At 39.3% G+C, this 16,684-nt stretch overlaps 1 protein-coding gene across 1 annotated transcript in view; it reads left to right on the top strand.

Moving 5' to 3' along the window:
• Prkaa2 (protein kinase AMP-activated catalytic subunit alpha 2) overlaps window positions 1-16,684 on the top strand; it is a 63,198-nt gene that overhangs the window by 23,505 nt on the left and 23,009 nt on the right. Inside the window, exon 2 of the mRNA XM_059254606.1 lies at window positions 8,732-8,873. Coding sequence (XP_059110589.1) covers window positions 8,732-8,873 — 142 coding nt within the window. The remainder of the gene's footprint in view (window positions 1-8,731; window positions 8,874-16,684) is intronic.

Below are 16,684 nucleotides of genomic sequence, written 5' to 3'. Positions count from 1 at the left end.
TGATCATATCATCCTGCTAGCCCTTATCAAAACTTTAATACACTTATGAACTTATTTACTCACTATGTCCACGTCTATTTGTGCATGCATGTATATGGGGGTGGTGTATGACACTGTACATATATCAGGGGTCAAAGGACAACCGCAGGAGTGTGTTCTTTTATTCCACGGTAGAGCTTTGGGATCAAACTCAGATAGGCTTGGTGGCAAGTGCCCTTACCTGATGAACTGTCTCTTCATGTATTGATTTGAAATGATCGAGCTATTCTTGGATCCTTGAAAAGAACTCAAGTCCATCACTGATTTTGGTGTCAGGGTAATGCTGGACTCATACACTGAGTTTGGATGGTTTTCTTCCCCTTTGGATTCTTTAGAATGGTTTGGGAAGAGTGTTAGTCCTTTATTAAAGGTTGAGTAAAATTGGGACTGGAGAGATGGCTCAAAGGGTAAGAGTACTGACTGCTCTTCCAGAGGTCCTGAGTTCAATTCCCAGCACCCACATAGTGGCTCACAACCACCTAATGAGATCTGGCTCCCTCTTCTGGTCATACATGCTGTATACATAATAAATAAATAAATCTTAAAGAAAAAAAAAAGGTTGAGTAAAATTAAAAAGTGAAGCTACCTAGTCTTGTGGGGTTTTTTTCTTATTTTTAACTAATTCAATATTGTTACTTTTTATTGACTTACTTTGTCTGTTTTTAATATTCTTACAGTTTAATTTTGGCAGATCATATTTGTTCAGAAATTGACCTCTTTATCAAGCTAGATTTTCCAGTTTATTGGCATATACGTTGTTTGTATTAGCCCTGTAGTATTGATTGTAAGGTTTTCTTTTCACCTCTGATTTTATTTGAGTCTTTTCTTGTGTGTGTGTGTGTGTGTGTGTGTGTAACTGAAGGTGTATTGATTTCATTTATCTTTTCATAAAACCAATGTTATTTATTTGTTAGTGTTTTTTAATAATAGTTTATAAAATTAAAAAAATTTAAAAACCAAACCCCCATTTTGTTTACCTTTTGAGTCTGTTTTTCTGTTTTGTTTATTTCTGCTCTGACTTTTGTTCTTTCTCTTTCTCAGTTTGGGTTCTTGCTTTTCTAGGTCCTTGAAATGCCATATGAGGCTGTTTACTTTAAATCTTATTTTATATGAGCACTTACTGCTATAAAATTCTTAGTACTACCTCAGCTGTCAGAAATATGAGGGGTTTTTGTTTATTTGTTTTTGTATATATTTCTTTTTGAATTGTTAACATTTGTTTTGTGGTCCAAGACTACTATTTGGAATCACTATGGTTTTCTGGAGTACCACATTTGCTTCCATTTATTAAGCTTTCTGTGATAATTTTGAGTTAAAGTGTGATACTATGGCACTACTATAACATTTCAGCTGCAGAGTTTTTTACGTCTTACCCGTTTATGCTTATGATATTCCTACTGTGTTAAACTTCATAGTATATTACTTTTAAAGTGATTTTTAAAAGACCCTTTAAAGTTTCAGTTCATTTTAAATCGTGTGTGTGTCTGTCTGTCTGTCTGTCTGTGTCTGTCTGTCTGTTTAGTTATGTGCATGTGAGTGCTAGTACCCATAAAGGCCAGAAGAGAGTGTCAGATCCTCCAACCTGGAATTGCAGTTGTGTGAGTTGTGTGTGGCCTGATGTCATGTCCTGGGAACCAAACCCAGGTCCTCTGGAAGAGCAGTGCCTACTTTTAACTGTTGAGCCAGCTCACTAGTTGCCTTTGGAAGGCTTATTTAGGATGCATTCTATGTACTTAAATGCACATTCACTCTTCAATGGTACCATGTCCTTCATAAACAGGTTTTTGTTGTTGTTTGTTTGTTTTTTGAGACAGGGTTTTTCTGTGTAGTTTTGGTGCCTGTCCTGGATCTCACTCTGTAGACCAGGCTGTCCTCGAACTCACAGAGATCCACCTGGCTCTGCCTCCCGAGTGCTGGGATTAAAGGTGTGCACCACCACTGCCCGGCTCATAAACAGTTTTTAAATTGATTTTATCAGATGTTTTCTCTCAGTTGCTAATGATACATTTCTCAGCAAATGTATTTTAGGTACATAGTCATTTGCTGTTCAAAAAAATTTCCAAAGTACCTTCTTAATAAAGACTTCCAGAATTAAATTTAAAGAAGAATCTTTTTTCTAATGTATTACTTTTGATTTAAAAACAAATCAGGTTTACTTGTGTAGGGTCTATACAAATGAATAAATAAATGTAATAAACCCATCAGATTGTATTTGGGAATATATAGTGTATTTTTTCACAGAGCTTTGAGGGATGAGGAGATGGCTTAATAAAAGACTGTCATACAAGCATGGGGACTTGAGTTTAATCCTTAGCACTTCTTTCTTTTTTCTTTCTGTTTTTTTTTTTAAATCAGTTGTTGTAGCACCTATAGGCCTTGCTCTGGGGAGGTGGAGACAGGAAGATCTTCGGGGCTTGATAACAGCCCCTCTGGCTACTATAGGGTCAGTGAAAGATTCTGTCTTTGTTAGATATAATATTTAAAATCATACCTTAAAATTAAATAAGGAAGTTATGGTATGAATTCATGTGGAAGTGTTCCAAACTATGATTTATTAAATTGTACAGAGTATGTGCTTGAGATTAAAAAAAATTCTGATTTAATCTGGTAGTGATAATTGGAAATTAGAAAAATTACAGCCGGGCGGTGGTGGCGCACGCCTTTAATCCCAGCACTCGGGAGGCAGAGCCAGGCGGATCTCTGTGAGTTCGAGGCCAGCCTGGGCTACCAAGTGAGTTCCAGGAGAGGCGCAAAGCTACACAGAGAAACCCTGTCTCGAAAAACCAATAAAAAAAAAAAAATTACAATATTGTCTTTATATAAAACAGTTGCATATTTACACTTTCTTAATCCAGCTGAGTAAAGTTCTGTACTTTGTGCATTAAGAAAACAGTTTGAGAACTGGAAAGCATTCAGAAAATGGCATACTAAATTGTCAGGAGATGGGGAAAGGCTTAAGAGGTTTATATCCTCCAGGATAGGATGATCCTTGGGGGATATAATTAAAAAGATCTGAAGAGTTGGAAGGAGAATTAGGCTTGATTTAGTGAAACCTTTTGCTTAGTGTAGGGTTTATCTTATTTATGGTAATCCTGACAAATGGCTGCGTTTCCCATTTGAACCCTCGATGATGTAGTTGAGAGTGCTGATTCATAAAATATGTTGCCTGTTTTTCTATCTCTGCCACTTATTACTTACTGATTGAGTGACATAAACAAATTGATAGCCATTCTATGCCCATTTCCAGCCCCTGTGTCCTTGATATTAGACAAAGACTGTAAGGCACCTGACTTGACTCCCTGCTGTCTAATATGGAACAATGACCAAGGACCAAGTAAATGTTAAATAATGAATAACCCATGGGGGCTATATTTAAGGAATGTAGTTACTTAGAAAAATGTTTTTTTTTTTCAGTCTAGGTCAGTGTAGTGAATATGGAGGCTAGGAGAACCTTTGCAGAATGGATGACTCAGGTACTTGAATTTTCTTTTTTCTTTTTTTTTAAATTTTTAAAATTTATTTATTTTTTTAATTTTATAATTAATTTTACATATCAGTCACAGATTCCCCTGTTCTCCCTCCTCCCGTTCCCCTCCCCCCAACAATCCATCCCTCCATTCCCACCTCCTCCAAGGCAAGGACTCCCTTGGGGATTCAGCTCAGCCTGGTAGATTAGGTACTTGAATTTCTATTAAGTAATTCTTAATTCTGTTTTCTAGAACAGTGCAAAGTCATTTCCATTCCTCCTTTGGTGTGATACTCTTCACCTGGTAAAACACAGAGCTGTAAGTCAGATGTGATGGTGCAGGCCTCTCAGACTTGCAGTAACCAAGACACAGGGATTTGAGGCCAGGCCCTCAGAAAAGAACATAGGGCTGGGCGTGGGAGAGACAGGTGGATTGCTACAAGTTTGAGGCCAGCCTGGTCTGCATACATAGTGAGTTTCAGGCTAGTCAGAGCTACAGAGTGAGACTGTCAACAACCCTCCCCCGCCAAGCCCAAAACAAACAGATAAGAAACAGAAATCATAAAAGGCATAGGTCAGGTATAGTTTGGGTGATTGTAGATTTCCCTCCCCAGTGCTTCTTGGTTTTAGAAAGTATTTTGTGAATTTGGCTAGAATTTAAGAAACCGGAAGGGACTATTAATGGATATTCCAGCAAAACTGAATATTTGAAGTTAATTATTGCATGTATATGAATGTGTGTATATAAGATGTGTGTTCATGCCATAGCATGCATGTGGAGGTCAGAAGAGCCCCTAAAGGGAGTTTTAAAGTGTTCTGAATAAGTAGTATTTAAATTCAGTGGTGGCAGAAATCTGCAGAAAATAAAAATACAGCTGTTTGAAAAACTGACCTGGATACATAACTCGTTAAAAGGGCCTATTCTTTTCAACTTGATAAAAAGGGTCTACCCCTCTTCAACTGAATAAAAGGTCCTACCTCTCTTCAACTTGTTGGTCAGTGGGGTCCCATAGACTCCCCCAAACAGTGCAGGCTATTGTGATTGCTCTTGGCTGCCCACCAGGAATTAGAAGGATATTGAGTGTTGAAGTTAGTCACCACATACTTGAGTCATAAGAGGGAAATCAAGCTGGTACTGACCTGACAGCTTCATCTGAATTGGCTAGCTTTTGTATTGCCAGAAGGTGCTATGCAGGTTACTGAGAGAGAAGAGCCATCAATATCTTGTCCAGCTGTGAACCCTGGGAGCTACGTTAATGAAGCCTGGCAAGATATGCCCACTGGTGTATAGTGGCATGCATGTTATGAAAGTAACCAACAACTTTCAGGTTGAATTTAAGGCCTGATCCACAAGATAGAACTCATACCTGGTATTGTTAACTGGGCCAAAAACACATTACTGGGTAGGCCATAGGCTCTAAAGGAGAACCTAATATTATTATGTTGCTAAATTGACATAGTATCAAACTGCCCTCTAAATACTTGCTGTTATACCCATAGATTATTGAAGCTCTTGGCTCTCATCAAAGAAGCTTCTTTTTGCCATAGATGACAGTTAATACAGAAACCCAAAACCAGTCACAGTACAGAGAATAAGAAACTGGAGTGCTCAAGTCTAAATGGGACATCCATATCATACTTCCTTCTCCCAAGACTCAAAGAACATCATGCACAGAAAGGTAAAACTAGAGCTTGTGGAGGACTGCTGCAAAACAGTGTTTTCCAGACACGACAGGGCTGCTGAACATTAAAAACTCACAGTAGCTGTGTCTGTGTGGTTAAGATCCACACAAGATCAATCTAGCAAAAATCCAGCATGAATGGGGAAGCAGTCCACAAAGTCCCACTCATAGCTGAGGAACTATTGACTGCTCAGGAAGGTCAGTCAGTTTTCTTCAGGGATGCAGATCCTGGTAGCTGGCCCTTGCTTCACTGAAATGGCTCTACCCTCACATACTGGCAGCACCAAAGGGACTAGAGAGTTAAACAAACAAACAAAAGCAGCACATGAATTAAAGAAGGAGAAATGGTGTGAGGAATGTGGGTTAGGGTGGGTTTGCTCAAAACACTTTGTATATGTTGTTGGAGAGGTGGATCAGTAGTTAACAATGCAGACCGTTCTTGTAGAGAACCTCAGTTCAATTCCTAGCACCACATCAGGTGGCTCACAACTGCCGAACTTCAGCATTGTATACTTGTATGAAAGTCTCAAAAAAAAAGAGGGACTTAAACAAGATGGTAGTATGTAACTCTCCTGTAAAATTCTGGCAGATGATTCAAACTGTCATCATGTCTGTTAGCCTTCTCTTCCTGTTGCTCCTGGATACATAACTGACCTTGGGCTCAGACCAGAGGCTTTTAAGTTCCAGACTTTGAGATGGAGAAGCTGCTGAGACATTTACATGGCTACACCCAGACACAGAGGTGTAGCTTGCTGTCTCTCCTCTTGCTAGTCATGTCTGTGGGTGTAATTTGGGATTTGTGCCTGGGATAAAAAGGACATAGATATTGCTTGGCAGCTAGCAGTGCAATAAAACCACTCTATCCCAAGTGGACTGCCAGTGTGATTAGTACAATGCTTTAATATAGTGGGCTCTTGTTACAAAGTTGTTAGTGGGTGAGTGTTCTTATTGTACCAGAAAGCAGACATGATCTGAATATTTGCTTTTGTAAAATGGTGCTATGGCAAATTTGCCCATCCTGTTTTCAACTACGCTTTACAAACAAGGCATGTTAAATACCACATAAAATTTATTTCAGTTATTTTATTGCTGTAGTTATTCCCCATTGATTCTATGAGGCCTAATATAAATCTCTCTTTATGTGTGTATGATCAACAAGCCATTGCTCATAAAAAAGATGCCTAGCAAATGTTTTGGATTTATTAAACTTTAAATTGATTAAATGATTGGAAATAAAACTTTGATGAATGCAAACATTTGATTTCCATAAAGAAAAGTTTATGTCTGCTACATACATTAAAGATATTTTTTTGGTCTTGTTTGTGTATTAGTTAAAAAAGATTTCTAGGACTTTCAATTGGCTTCCAGGGGAAAGTATGACAGATTATTTATATGTAAATTATTATAGTTAAGCACCGAGTCACTGAAGGAATTATTAGGGAAAAGGCTAGTGTAATTCATCAAAAAGGGGGAATTCTCAATGCATTTGATTACTTTAACTTCAGACTTTTACTTAATTTATTATCTGTTTACTTAACCATTTCTAGGGAAAATGCCATTTCTTTTTCAGTGTTTCATGCGGGAAATTTTCTTGATGTATAAAGATAAGCGAGTCAGTTTTTCCTCAGATAGAGGCAAAGCAGTCGTATTCTCTTCTGAGTCAGTTCCCTCATGCATTTGTTTGCAGATTAACCCTGTGATGGTAGTAAAACAAAGACCCATCTGCTTGGCCAATAGACTTCATGTTGGATACTTTGCATCACGTGACCAAAATATCTGGGAACCATATGTAGGGAGGAATTATTTATTTTGGCTCCTGGTTTCAGAGGTGCCAGCCCACTATGACTGGAAGGGCAGGTTGGAACAGAGTAGTTCATATTTTATCAACCAGAAAGGAAAAACAGAGACCAGAGCAACTTGCAGCCTTAAAGACACGTCCCCATGACTACCTCCTCCCAGAGACACACCTCTTACCCACATCTTTCACCTGTATTCTTGCAGCCTTAAAGACACGTCCCCATGACTACCTCCTCCCAGAGGCACACCTCTTACCTCCATATTTCACCTATATTGTGGTAGTATGAATCTATCAAGGCATTTATCCATTGATTAGGTCAGTGTCTTCTGTTTTAATTATCTTTGGAATGCCTTCACAGACATTCCCAGAGCTTTACTTTACTAACCTTTCAAATATTTATTCAGTTAGCTTGTTGGACTAACCATCAGAGAGTCAATGGCCTTCTTTGACTTGGAAAAGTTACCTGTTTTCTCATTAGACAGTACTTTTAGTTACTCTGTGGAGAAAGAGAAACTGAATCTTGTCCCATTGTAGTGATAAGGGATGGCAGTCTTTACTTTCCTTGAGGCCATAGTGGATTTGAAGACAAAGTCATACTTCTTGGGCCATGTGGGCTAGTGTTTGGGTGTTATCAAATTTCCAGGGTATGTGATACACTACTCAGGCCATTTCATTGGATAGTCCATGAAAATCCAAAAGTTTTCCTTAAGTCCTGGAAACATTGTGGAATGCTAGTAAACTGATGTTGCTTGAACATTATTTTTACTAATTACTTTGCTTTATATGGGAATTTTCAAACTTTTTAAAATGTTTAAAATGGTTATGAAGTTATAAAAATAAAATAATGTCCCTCAACAATAAATGCAGTTCGTAAATTAATCCATTTTATATTTGCATCACTTTATCACAAATACATAGATGGCATTGTTGAATTATGTGGTTAAAATTTTAGTTCTGAAGTAAGATACCTCTGGGTAACATGTGGTGCCTCCACTCAGCATGTAACTTTAGTTAGACAAACTATTTAGCTTTTCTGTGAATTAGGTTGTATTTATCCCTGGAGAATAGTAATACTTCATAGAGTAAGTGTGGAGGAGAGATCTGTGAGATGACTCAAGGGTTTACCATGGACGTAGGTTAGAAACCTGCAGATAGTAATCCTTAAAGAGCCAGTAGAGAGCAGAAGGGAGACCACCTAAGAGAGAGTGGTGCTAACCAACAGGGAATAAGAGTGCTCCCTTAGCAGAACCACTAACCGCACCGCTCCAGAGATTAGCATGGCCCCTGGACCAAAGGGACTAATGAATGGTATGTGAAGAGCAGAGATAGCTTGAATTTTGAACAGTAATTAAATTGCTTTACATTGATTACAGAAATTATGTATTCTTCTGTAATAAGATGATAAATAAAATGAGAAATAAGGAAAATATAATGAATTCTATTCTGTCTAAAAGATGTTCTATAATATTTTTATGAAGGATTATAGAATTTAGCAATCTTTCTGCAAAGATTGAAGTGACATTTCTTTGCTTTACTGAAGATGCTGAGATGACTAAAGCATGGCTTCTGTGTTGAGGGAATTCTTTAAGGGGAAGAGGCAGAGGCAAAAGAAGAGCACTTCAGGCCTGTGTATCCTGTGATGCTGCAATAGGTCTATGAGTCAACGAGCTTCGGGTACGTTCGGAAAATGCACGATAATTCTGTTCGTACGACTGCCGCATTTCTTTCTCTTTCTCTTTTCTTTAGTTGGAGAACACCAATTGACAGGCCATAAAGTGGCAGTTAAGATCTTAAATAGACAGAAGATTCGCAGTTTAGATGTTGTTGGAAAAATAAAACGAGAGATTCAAAATCTTAAACTCTTTCGTCATCCTCATATTATCAAACTGTAAGTATTTTTGTGTTTGAAAATATAAAAGAAATGTCCTGAAATAGTTACAACAAAATGTTATAAATATCTTGAGTTAACTTTAGAAACACCAGTTTTCATGTTCACACTCAGTGTTAATTCATTTTCCCTCTGTCAGTTCCTCAGCTCACACACTTGGTTTAGAGTTAAAGCCATTGCTTCAGAATGGGTAGGATTCAGTGGTATGCAGAGCCTTGGGAGTTGGGCCGTTAGTACTCCTCAGAAAATCACTTGGGCATTTGCTGTTCTGAGGTTGGTTCTTTTGTTTTGCTTTGTTTCTTCTGTTTTTAATTTAAAAAAGTAATGTCAGACCAGGTGTGGTAGCACATTACTATGATCTCACTTGGAGGGTCATGAGTTTGAGGTCAACCTAGGCTATATGGTAAAATTGGCCCACAAATAAATAAATAAATAGATAGATAGATAAATGGCTATTTAGTAAAATTGAAAGATAATTTAACTAATTTAATTAGATATGTAGAAAATCTGGACATTAAGTATGCAGTAATATTCTGTTATGTTGTTTAAAGTTCGAGTGTTGCCGGGCTGTGGTGGCGCACGCCTTTAATCCCAGCACTCGGGAGGCAGAGCCAGGCGGATCTCTGTGAGTTCGAGGCCAGCCTGGTCTCCAAAGCGAGTTCCAGGAAAGGCGCAAAGCTACACAGAGAAACCCTGTCTCGAAAAAACCACAAAAAAAAAAAAAAAAAGCCGGGCGGTGGTGGCGCACGCCTTTAATCCCAGCACTCGGGAGGCAGAGCCAGGCGGATCTCTGTGAGTTCGAGGCCAGCCTGGACTACCAAGTGAGTCCCAGGAAAGGCGCAAAGCTACACAGAGAAACCCTGTCTCGAAAAACCAAAAAAAAAAAAAAAAAAAAAAAAAAAAAAAAAAATAAAGTTCGAGTGTTGTAGCGAATAATGTAGCGTTCTAGAAACAGAAAATTATCATTCCTTTAAAGCTTGGATACAGTTTTTATGAAATAAATGTTAATTTTACTTACTCAAGGAGTACTTGATAGTAGGCAGGAACTGTGCTGAGCATTCTACATTTACAATTCCATATTATCATTATGGCAAGTCTATAAGGTAGGCTTACTTTATAGATAAGAAGACAGCATTACTAACAGGGATAAACAACTAGGAAAGGAAATTTGTGGATCCATGGTTTTACCCAGTTGAATTTATATATTGTTACTCAGGTATGTAAAACAATAACTAGATATAAACCCAATATGGTGCTTTGTAAAGCCAAATTATTTAGTGAATTTAGTAGTAGAAATAGAGAGTCAGTCTATATCTTAATTCAAATAAGATTGCTACATAAGAAGGTCTATTTAAGAACAGTGTGAAGATATTAGTATCTTTTAGATTTTGTTTGCTAATGTTTTGAGAGCAGAATAAATTTATATTTAACCTAAAATTAGTTAGCAATCTTTGTTTTGCTTTTTTTTTTTTTGTTTGTTTTTTTAAACAGGATTTCTCTGTGTAACCAGAGATGTCATGGAACACTCTCTGTAGACCAGGCTGGCTCCAAACTCAGATATCCACTTGCCTCTTCCTCCCAAGTGCAGAGATTAAAGGTGTGCGCCACCACTGCCCAGCTAGTAAGCAATCTTTTTAAAAATTATTACATTGTTTAAGAATTTTATACATGCATATGTGTTTTGATCAAATCTACCCTATTCTTTTCCCTACAGTCCCCCTTTCCCACTTTCCACTTACAACTTCAAAGCTCTTTTTTAAACCCTCAGTTTGCAATCTTTGAATGTCAGTGTTAACAGGAGCAACTTGCCAATCCTATGGAGTTCTATTGCTTATTTGATTGGAGGATAATGGCCCTCCAAATGTGTGTCCTCACCTCGAGAACCTGTGAATGGTGTCAGTTACATTGCAAAAACAAAGTAAGGTTACAAGTCATCTTATACTAAGAGAGAGAGAGGGGTAGTTCTGGACAGCTTGAGAGTCCATGTGAACACAGTGGTCCTCTGAAGTAGCAGACAAGGATAGAAGGATGAGTCAAAAAGAGTTCTGAGCAAAGTTATCATGGGCAGATATGAGCAGAACTCTGCTGGCTGCTGGAGGCTTAAAAGATGGAGGAAGGAAGCTGGGTGGTGGTGGCGTACACCTTTAATTCCAGCATTCGGGGGGCAGAGCCAGGTGGATCTCTGTGAGTTTGAGGCCAGCCTGGTCTACAGAGCAAATTCCAGGACAGGCACCAAAGCTACACAGAGAAACCCTGTCTCAAAAAAACCAAAAGAAAAACAAAATATGGAGGAAGGGGCTGTTAGACAACACAGGACAGCCTCTAAAAGCCAAAAATTCAAAGAAGTGGACTTTGCTCCTAGAGTCTCCAGAAGACATCTTAATTCATGTCAAGCTTCCAGTCCACAGAACTGTAAGATAGTGCATGGATGGAGGCAATGGAGACCAATGCAACTTAGTTTTTGTCAACTGGATACAAGCTAGAATTACCTGGAAGAGGGAACCTCAAGGAATGACCTTGCCAGTTTGGCCTATAGTATGTCTGTGGGGGCATTTTCTTGATTAATGACTGGTATTCAAGGGTCTAGCCCACTGTGGGCAGTGGCAACCCTGGGAAGACAGTCCTGGGTTGTATGAAAAAGCAAGCTGAACAAGTCACAGAGTGATCCAATAAGCAGTGTTCTCTACAGTCTTTACTTGAGATCCTGCCTCCAGGTACCTACTTGTAAGTTCCTTAAGTGATGGACCATAATCTATAAGATGAAATAAACCTTTTCCTTCCCATGAGAAGCTCTTGGCCAGTGTTTTATCACAGCAACAGAAAAGCAAGCTAGAACAAATAGCTATTTTTGATTTGTTTTCCCTCCAAGACAGGAAAGCCCTGGCTATCCTAGAACTCACTATATGTAGACCAAGCTGGCCTCAAAACTTGCAGAGCTCTTCCTGTCTCAGACTCCCAAGTATTAGAATTAAAGACAGGTGCTATCATGCCCAGCTTGTGAATTCCTAAAATCTCATTTGGAGTAATTCCTAAAATCTCATTGGAATAATTGTAATGATTACAGGCTTTGAAATATTTAGTTTTTAATTGTTGCATTTTTTGTCAATTAACTATTGCAGATTAAAATATTTGGTGATGGAGCCCACACAGTGCCATCTTGCCAATGTCAAGAATGTGCCACTGACTGTTTCTGACTAATACTTGGTTTGGTGCGCCACTGGGTAACACAATTGCCCTGAGACTCTCAGTTTTATAGTATGCTTTAATGCTATATGATACTTACTTCAGGTTCATTCATCATAAACATAGAATCATGTGGCAGTATTTGATTTGAAGACTATGTCCAGTATCAGGTGTTAGATAACCCTAGAGTGTGCATATAAAAGTTTTGGAAGATTAGTGTAAAATATAACCTATCAAGGATAATGCACCTCTCCTTGCATTTGTTTTCTAACTTTTGAATGCTGTGCTTCATAGTGTTATGTAAGAAGTAATGGTTGGCATTGGTGGAATGCCTAGTTTGTGATAAGCATTGGTGCAAAAGTAGGCATTGGCCTCCTATAAGCTGATTCTCCTTAAGTTGACTCCAAGTAGTTCTCAGTTAACCGAAACAGTTTGTGTGTGTGTGTGTGTGTGTGTGTGTGTGTGTGTGTGTGTATACACACTTTTTTTTTTTTTTTTAAAGAAAGTCTTGCTATATAACCTAGGCTGGCCTAGAACTGCTGTGTAACCCAGGCTGACCTTACAATCAAATTCACAATCCTGTGTAACCTAAGCAAACTCACAGTCTTGTGTTCGCCTCCGAATGCCAAGGTTCTAGGCCTGGGACACTGGCCCTTCTCCCATCTGACCTGACTCCATGTTTGTAATGGCGTCAGTGGCATGGAAGCCAAGTCTCTGGTTTTTGCTGCTGCTTGGTAGCTGTTGTGTATGAGAAGAGAAACCTGAAATGGCCAGACCTAAAGCTTCGACCTCACTTTCTGATGCTAACCCTGCAAGCTCCCCTTGGGAAAGAAATGTGACCTAGTTTGCTCTGCTCTTGCTTGACACATAGATTGCATTTGCCATTGTTGTAGTTTAATTTCTGTTGCTGTGATAAAACATCCTGACAGAAAGCAGTTTAGGGGAGAAGAGGGTTACTCCACGTGTAATTACAGGTTGCAGTCTATTATTGAGGGGAAGTCAACTCAGGAACACAGTAGCTAGTCACACATGTCCACAGCCAAGAGCAGAGAGAAATGGGGTGCACCCTGCTGGCTGCCTGCCACATGCCTGTACTAAGCTAGCTAGCCCTTTTCACTCTTAAGCAGTTCAGGGCCCAGCCCATAAAGTGGTGCCATCCCCAGAAGGCTGAGTCTTCCTACACCAATTAACAATATGACAACCCAGTCCCCAACAGACATAGTCCAATCTGATCTAGAGAATTTCTCAAGTGGGTTTTTCTCCTCAGTGACTCTAGGTTGTAGCAATTTGATGATTAAAACTATCAGCACAGTAAACACCTGTGGTTATCATGAAGTTTAAGTCTTGTTTCTGACATAATTTATCAGTGTTGTCTTGTTCTTATTTCTGTAATTTATTAACATTTCTTGCCTCATTCTGGTTTAGAGTTAGTTATTGTTACCTTGTTCTAAAGTAGCTACAGAACAGCCTCAGACTTCACTAGCAAGTAATTAGCAAAGATGAATCCGCTGCTTAAACCTTTGATTTTTCAGCCATGAGCTTAAGTCATTCATTCACATCCTCTTTAATTGTAAATTGGAACTTTAAAAAAAAAAAAAAAAAGAAAAACATTCAGGCCAGGCAGTGGTGGTGCACGCCTTTAATCCCAGCACTCGGGAGGCAGAGCCAGGTGGATCTCTGTGAGTTCGAGGCCAGCCTGGTCTACAGAGTGAGTTCCAGGAAAGGCACCAAAGCTACACAGAGAAACCTTGCCTCAAAAAACCAAAAAACCAAAAAAAAAAAAAAAAAAAAACAAACCAAGACAAACAAAAAACCACTCATGTTTTCTTCACACTGAGGCTTACTGATAGCCTTTAGTAATGTTAGTGTTACACACACACACACACACACACACACACACACACACACACGAGAAAGAGAGAGAGAGAGAGCACGCACACAGGCATGAGGAGCAGTGGGCAGTGGAAAGTAGGCAGTAAACCCATAATAGTTAACTGTGTCATATGCAGTAAAGATGTAAGGAGGAATATTATACACAGAATAACTAACAATACAAAGGATCTGAAGTGGAACACCCTACACTCCAGCAATCAAAAAAACAGAATAGTCTAGAACAATGGTTCTCAACCTGTGGGTCGTGAACCCTTTAGGAGTCACATATCAGATATTTGCATTATGATTCATAACATAATTACAGTTATGAAGTAGTAATAAACAATTTTATGGTTGGGGATCATCACAACATGAGGAACTGTATTAAAGGGGTATAGCATTAGGAAGGGTGAGAACCACTGATTTCTAGGGCTTTGGCATGATAAAATCAGACATAAAGGGGAGCCAGACTATACAGGACATTATCAAATATTGTTAAGGACTTTAACTTCCACTCTTGAGTGAGGTGAAAAGCCACTGAAGTATGTTGACCAGAGGTGAGATGTCATCTGACTTAACATGTAGACTGTATTTGGGCCTGTACTGAAGTAAGGAAAAAAGTTAGGAGTCAATTGCAGTAATCTGGGTGAGAGGTGATGGTGGTATGGGATACAACATCATGTGGTAGATGTTGAGTAGTATGCCTCTTCTGTCTATGCTTTCAATGTGGAGTTAACATTTACTGAGAGAAAACAGATTATGAAAGAATAACTCCAAGTACCTGATATGGGCAAATAAAAGAATATTGTTGCCATTGACTAAATGAGAAAGGTTACATGAAGAGAGACCAGGTTTGAGATGGGGTATTAGGAGTTAGTATCAAACCTTTGACTTTGGTTTTATGAAGCTGAAAGGAAGCATCGTAGTAAAGATGTTCTTGAATAGCTGAGTCTGGAATTCAGGGGAAAGTTATGGATAGATAGTGTTATATAGATAGATAGTTAGGATTTCTGTTACTATGAAGAGAAACCATGACCATGGCAACTCTTGTAAAGAAAACACTTAACTGGGGCTGGCTTACAGTTCAGAGATTTAGTCCATTATTGTCATGGCAGGAAACACGGTGGCATACAGGCAGACGTGGTACTAGAGAGGTAGCTGAGAGTTCTATATCTGAATCCACAGGCAGCAGGAGGAAAAATGAGACACTCCCTGGCTTGAGCATCTGAGAACTCAAAGCCTGCCCCCAGTGACACACTTCTCCTGACAAGGCCATACCTACTCCAACAAGGCCACACTTCCTAATACTGCCACTCCCTATGAGCCTATGGGGGCCGTTTTTATTCTAACCACCACAGATAGCATACCCTGAGACTGGATAAGAATATCAAGAACCTGCAGATAGATGAACTAGTCCAAGAACTGAGCTCCAGGACACTGACTCTGTCTGGACATAAGCAGGAACCAGAAAAGGGGAATGAAATGAATAGTCAGTGGAGGTCGAGGACAGAAGATCTAGTATTCTAAAACAAAACAAAACAAGTGAAATATCCACAAACAGAACTATGTCCTTACCTTGCTATGCCAGGAGCCTAGATGTCAACATTTTTGTGTCTTTTCAGTTGTCAAAATGATTGAATAGCAATAAATTCACAAGATACAGCCCTTTCAGTGATAGCAGTTTGCCAGATAGCCCTGTCTGTTTTGGTAATCTGGCTGAAGCTAGTAAGTTTTTTCCTTTGTTGTTTGTTTTTTTTCTAGGCAAGGTTTCTCTGTTTATCCCTGGCTGTCTTGGAACTTGCTCTTTAGACCAGGCTTGTCTAGAACCCACAGAGATTCTCCTGCCTCTGCTTTCCAAGTGCTGGGATTAAAGGTGTGGGCCACCACCTCTGGCTGTTCTTTTATTCTAATCTTAATTATCCATATTTACTCTCACATCATATTAGTACACAGTAAATCTTAAGCCTCTCTCTCTTTCATACACACACACACACACACACATACACACACACACACACACACACACACACACACATATGTATATATTTACAGAATGAACAAGTTAAGGAGGCTACTATAGAGTTCTGAAGTTTCAAAATTGTACTAATAGAAATGTAAATTGAGTCTGTATTAATAAGACAAAGGAACCCAAACCAACTGCCCAGATGGAGCTGTTGCTAAGGCCATAGGAGAGTTAGGGTTGAAATCTAAGATTTCATCAGCTATACCTAGACTGAGACAAGAAGAGCAAATCCAGGTCCAAATGGGCCACCAGGTAGATCAGTGACTAAGAGCAATTGAGTATGCCTCATCCACAGCAGGAGGCCAGGCTGAGCTGAAGTGCCAGGGACATTCATCCTTGATGTGCATGTTGGGTGTCAGATGACGCGCTTTTGGACTTAAGGCATAGCAGTGCTAGCGAGGCACCTCCCACTTTATGGAGTCCAGGTGAGGGAGTCATACACTTGGATCTGGTGTGTCACCGAAGTTCTTCTTCTTCTCTTTCTCCTTTTTCTTTTAGGAGTTGTTTTATTTTTAACTTTGCGTGCGTGTGCGTGTGCGTGTGTGTGTGTGAGTGTGTGATATTGTAGGTGCTCTTGAAGTACAGAAGAGGGTTGGTTGGATTTCGTGCAGCTGGAGGTACAAGCAATTATGAGCTACCATATGTGGTGCTGGGAATTGAGCTCAGGGCCACTGAGCAGTATATGCCCTTAACTTCTGAGCCATCTCTCCAGCTCCCAAAACACTTTTTTATA

The sequence above is a fragment of the Peromyscus eremicus genome, chromosome 2 (genome assembly GCF_949786415.1).
Source record: "Peromyscus eremicus chromosome 2, PerEre_H2_v1, whole genome shotgun sequence".
Lineage (NCBI taxonomy): Eukaryota > Metazoa > Chordata > Mammalia > Rodentia > Cricetidae > Peromyscus > Peromyscus eremicus.
This window is presented reverse-complemented; position numbering and strand designations above follow the sequence as displayed.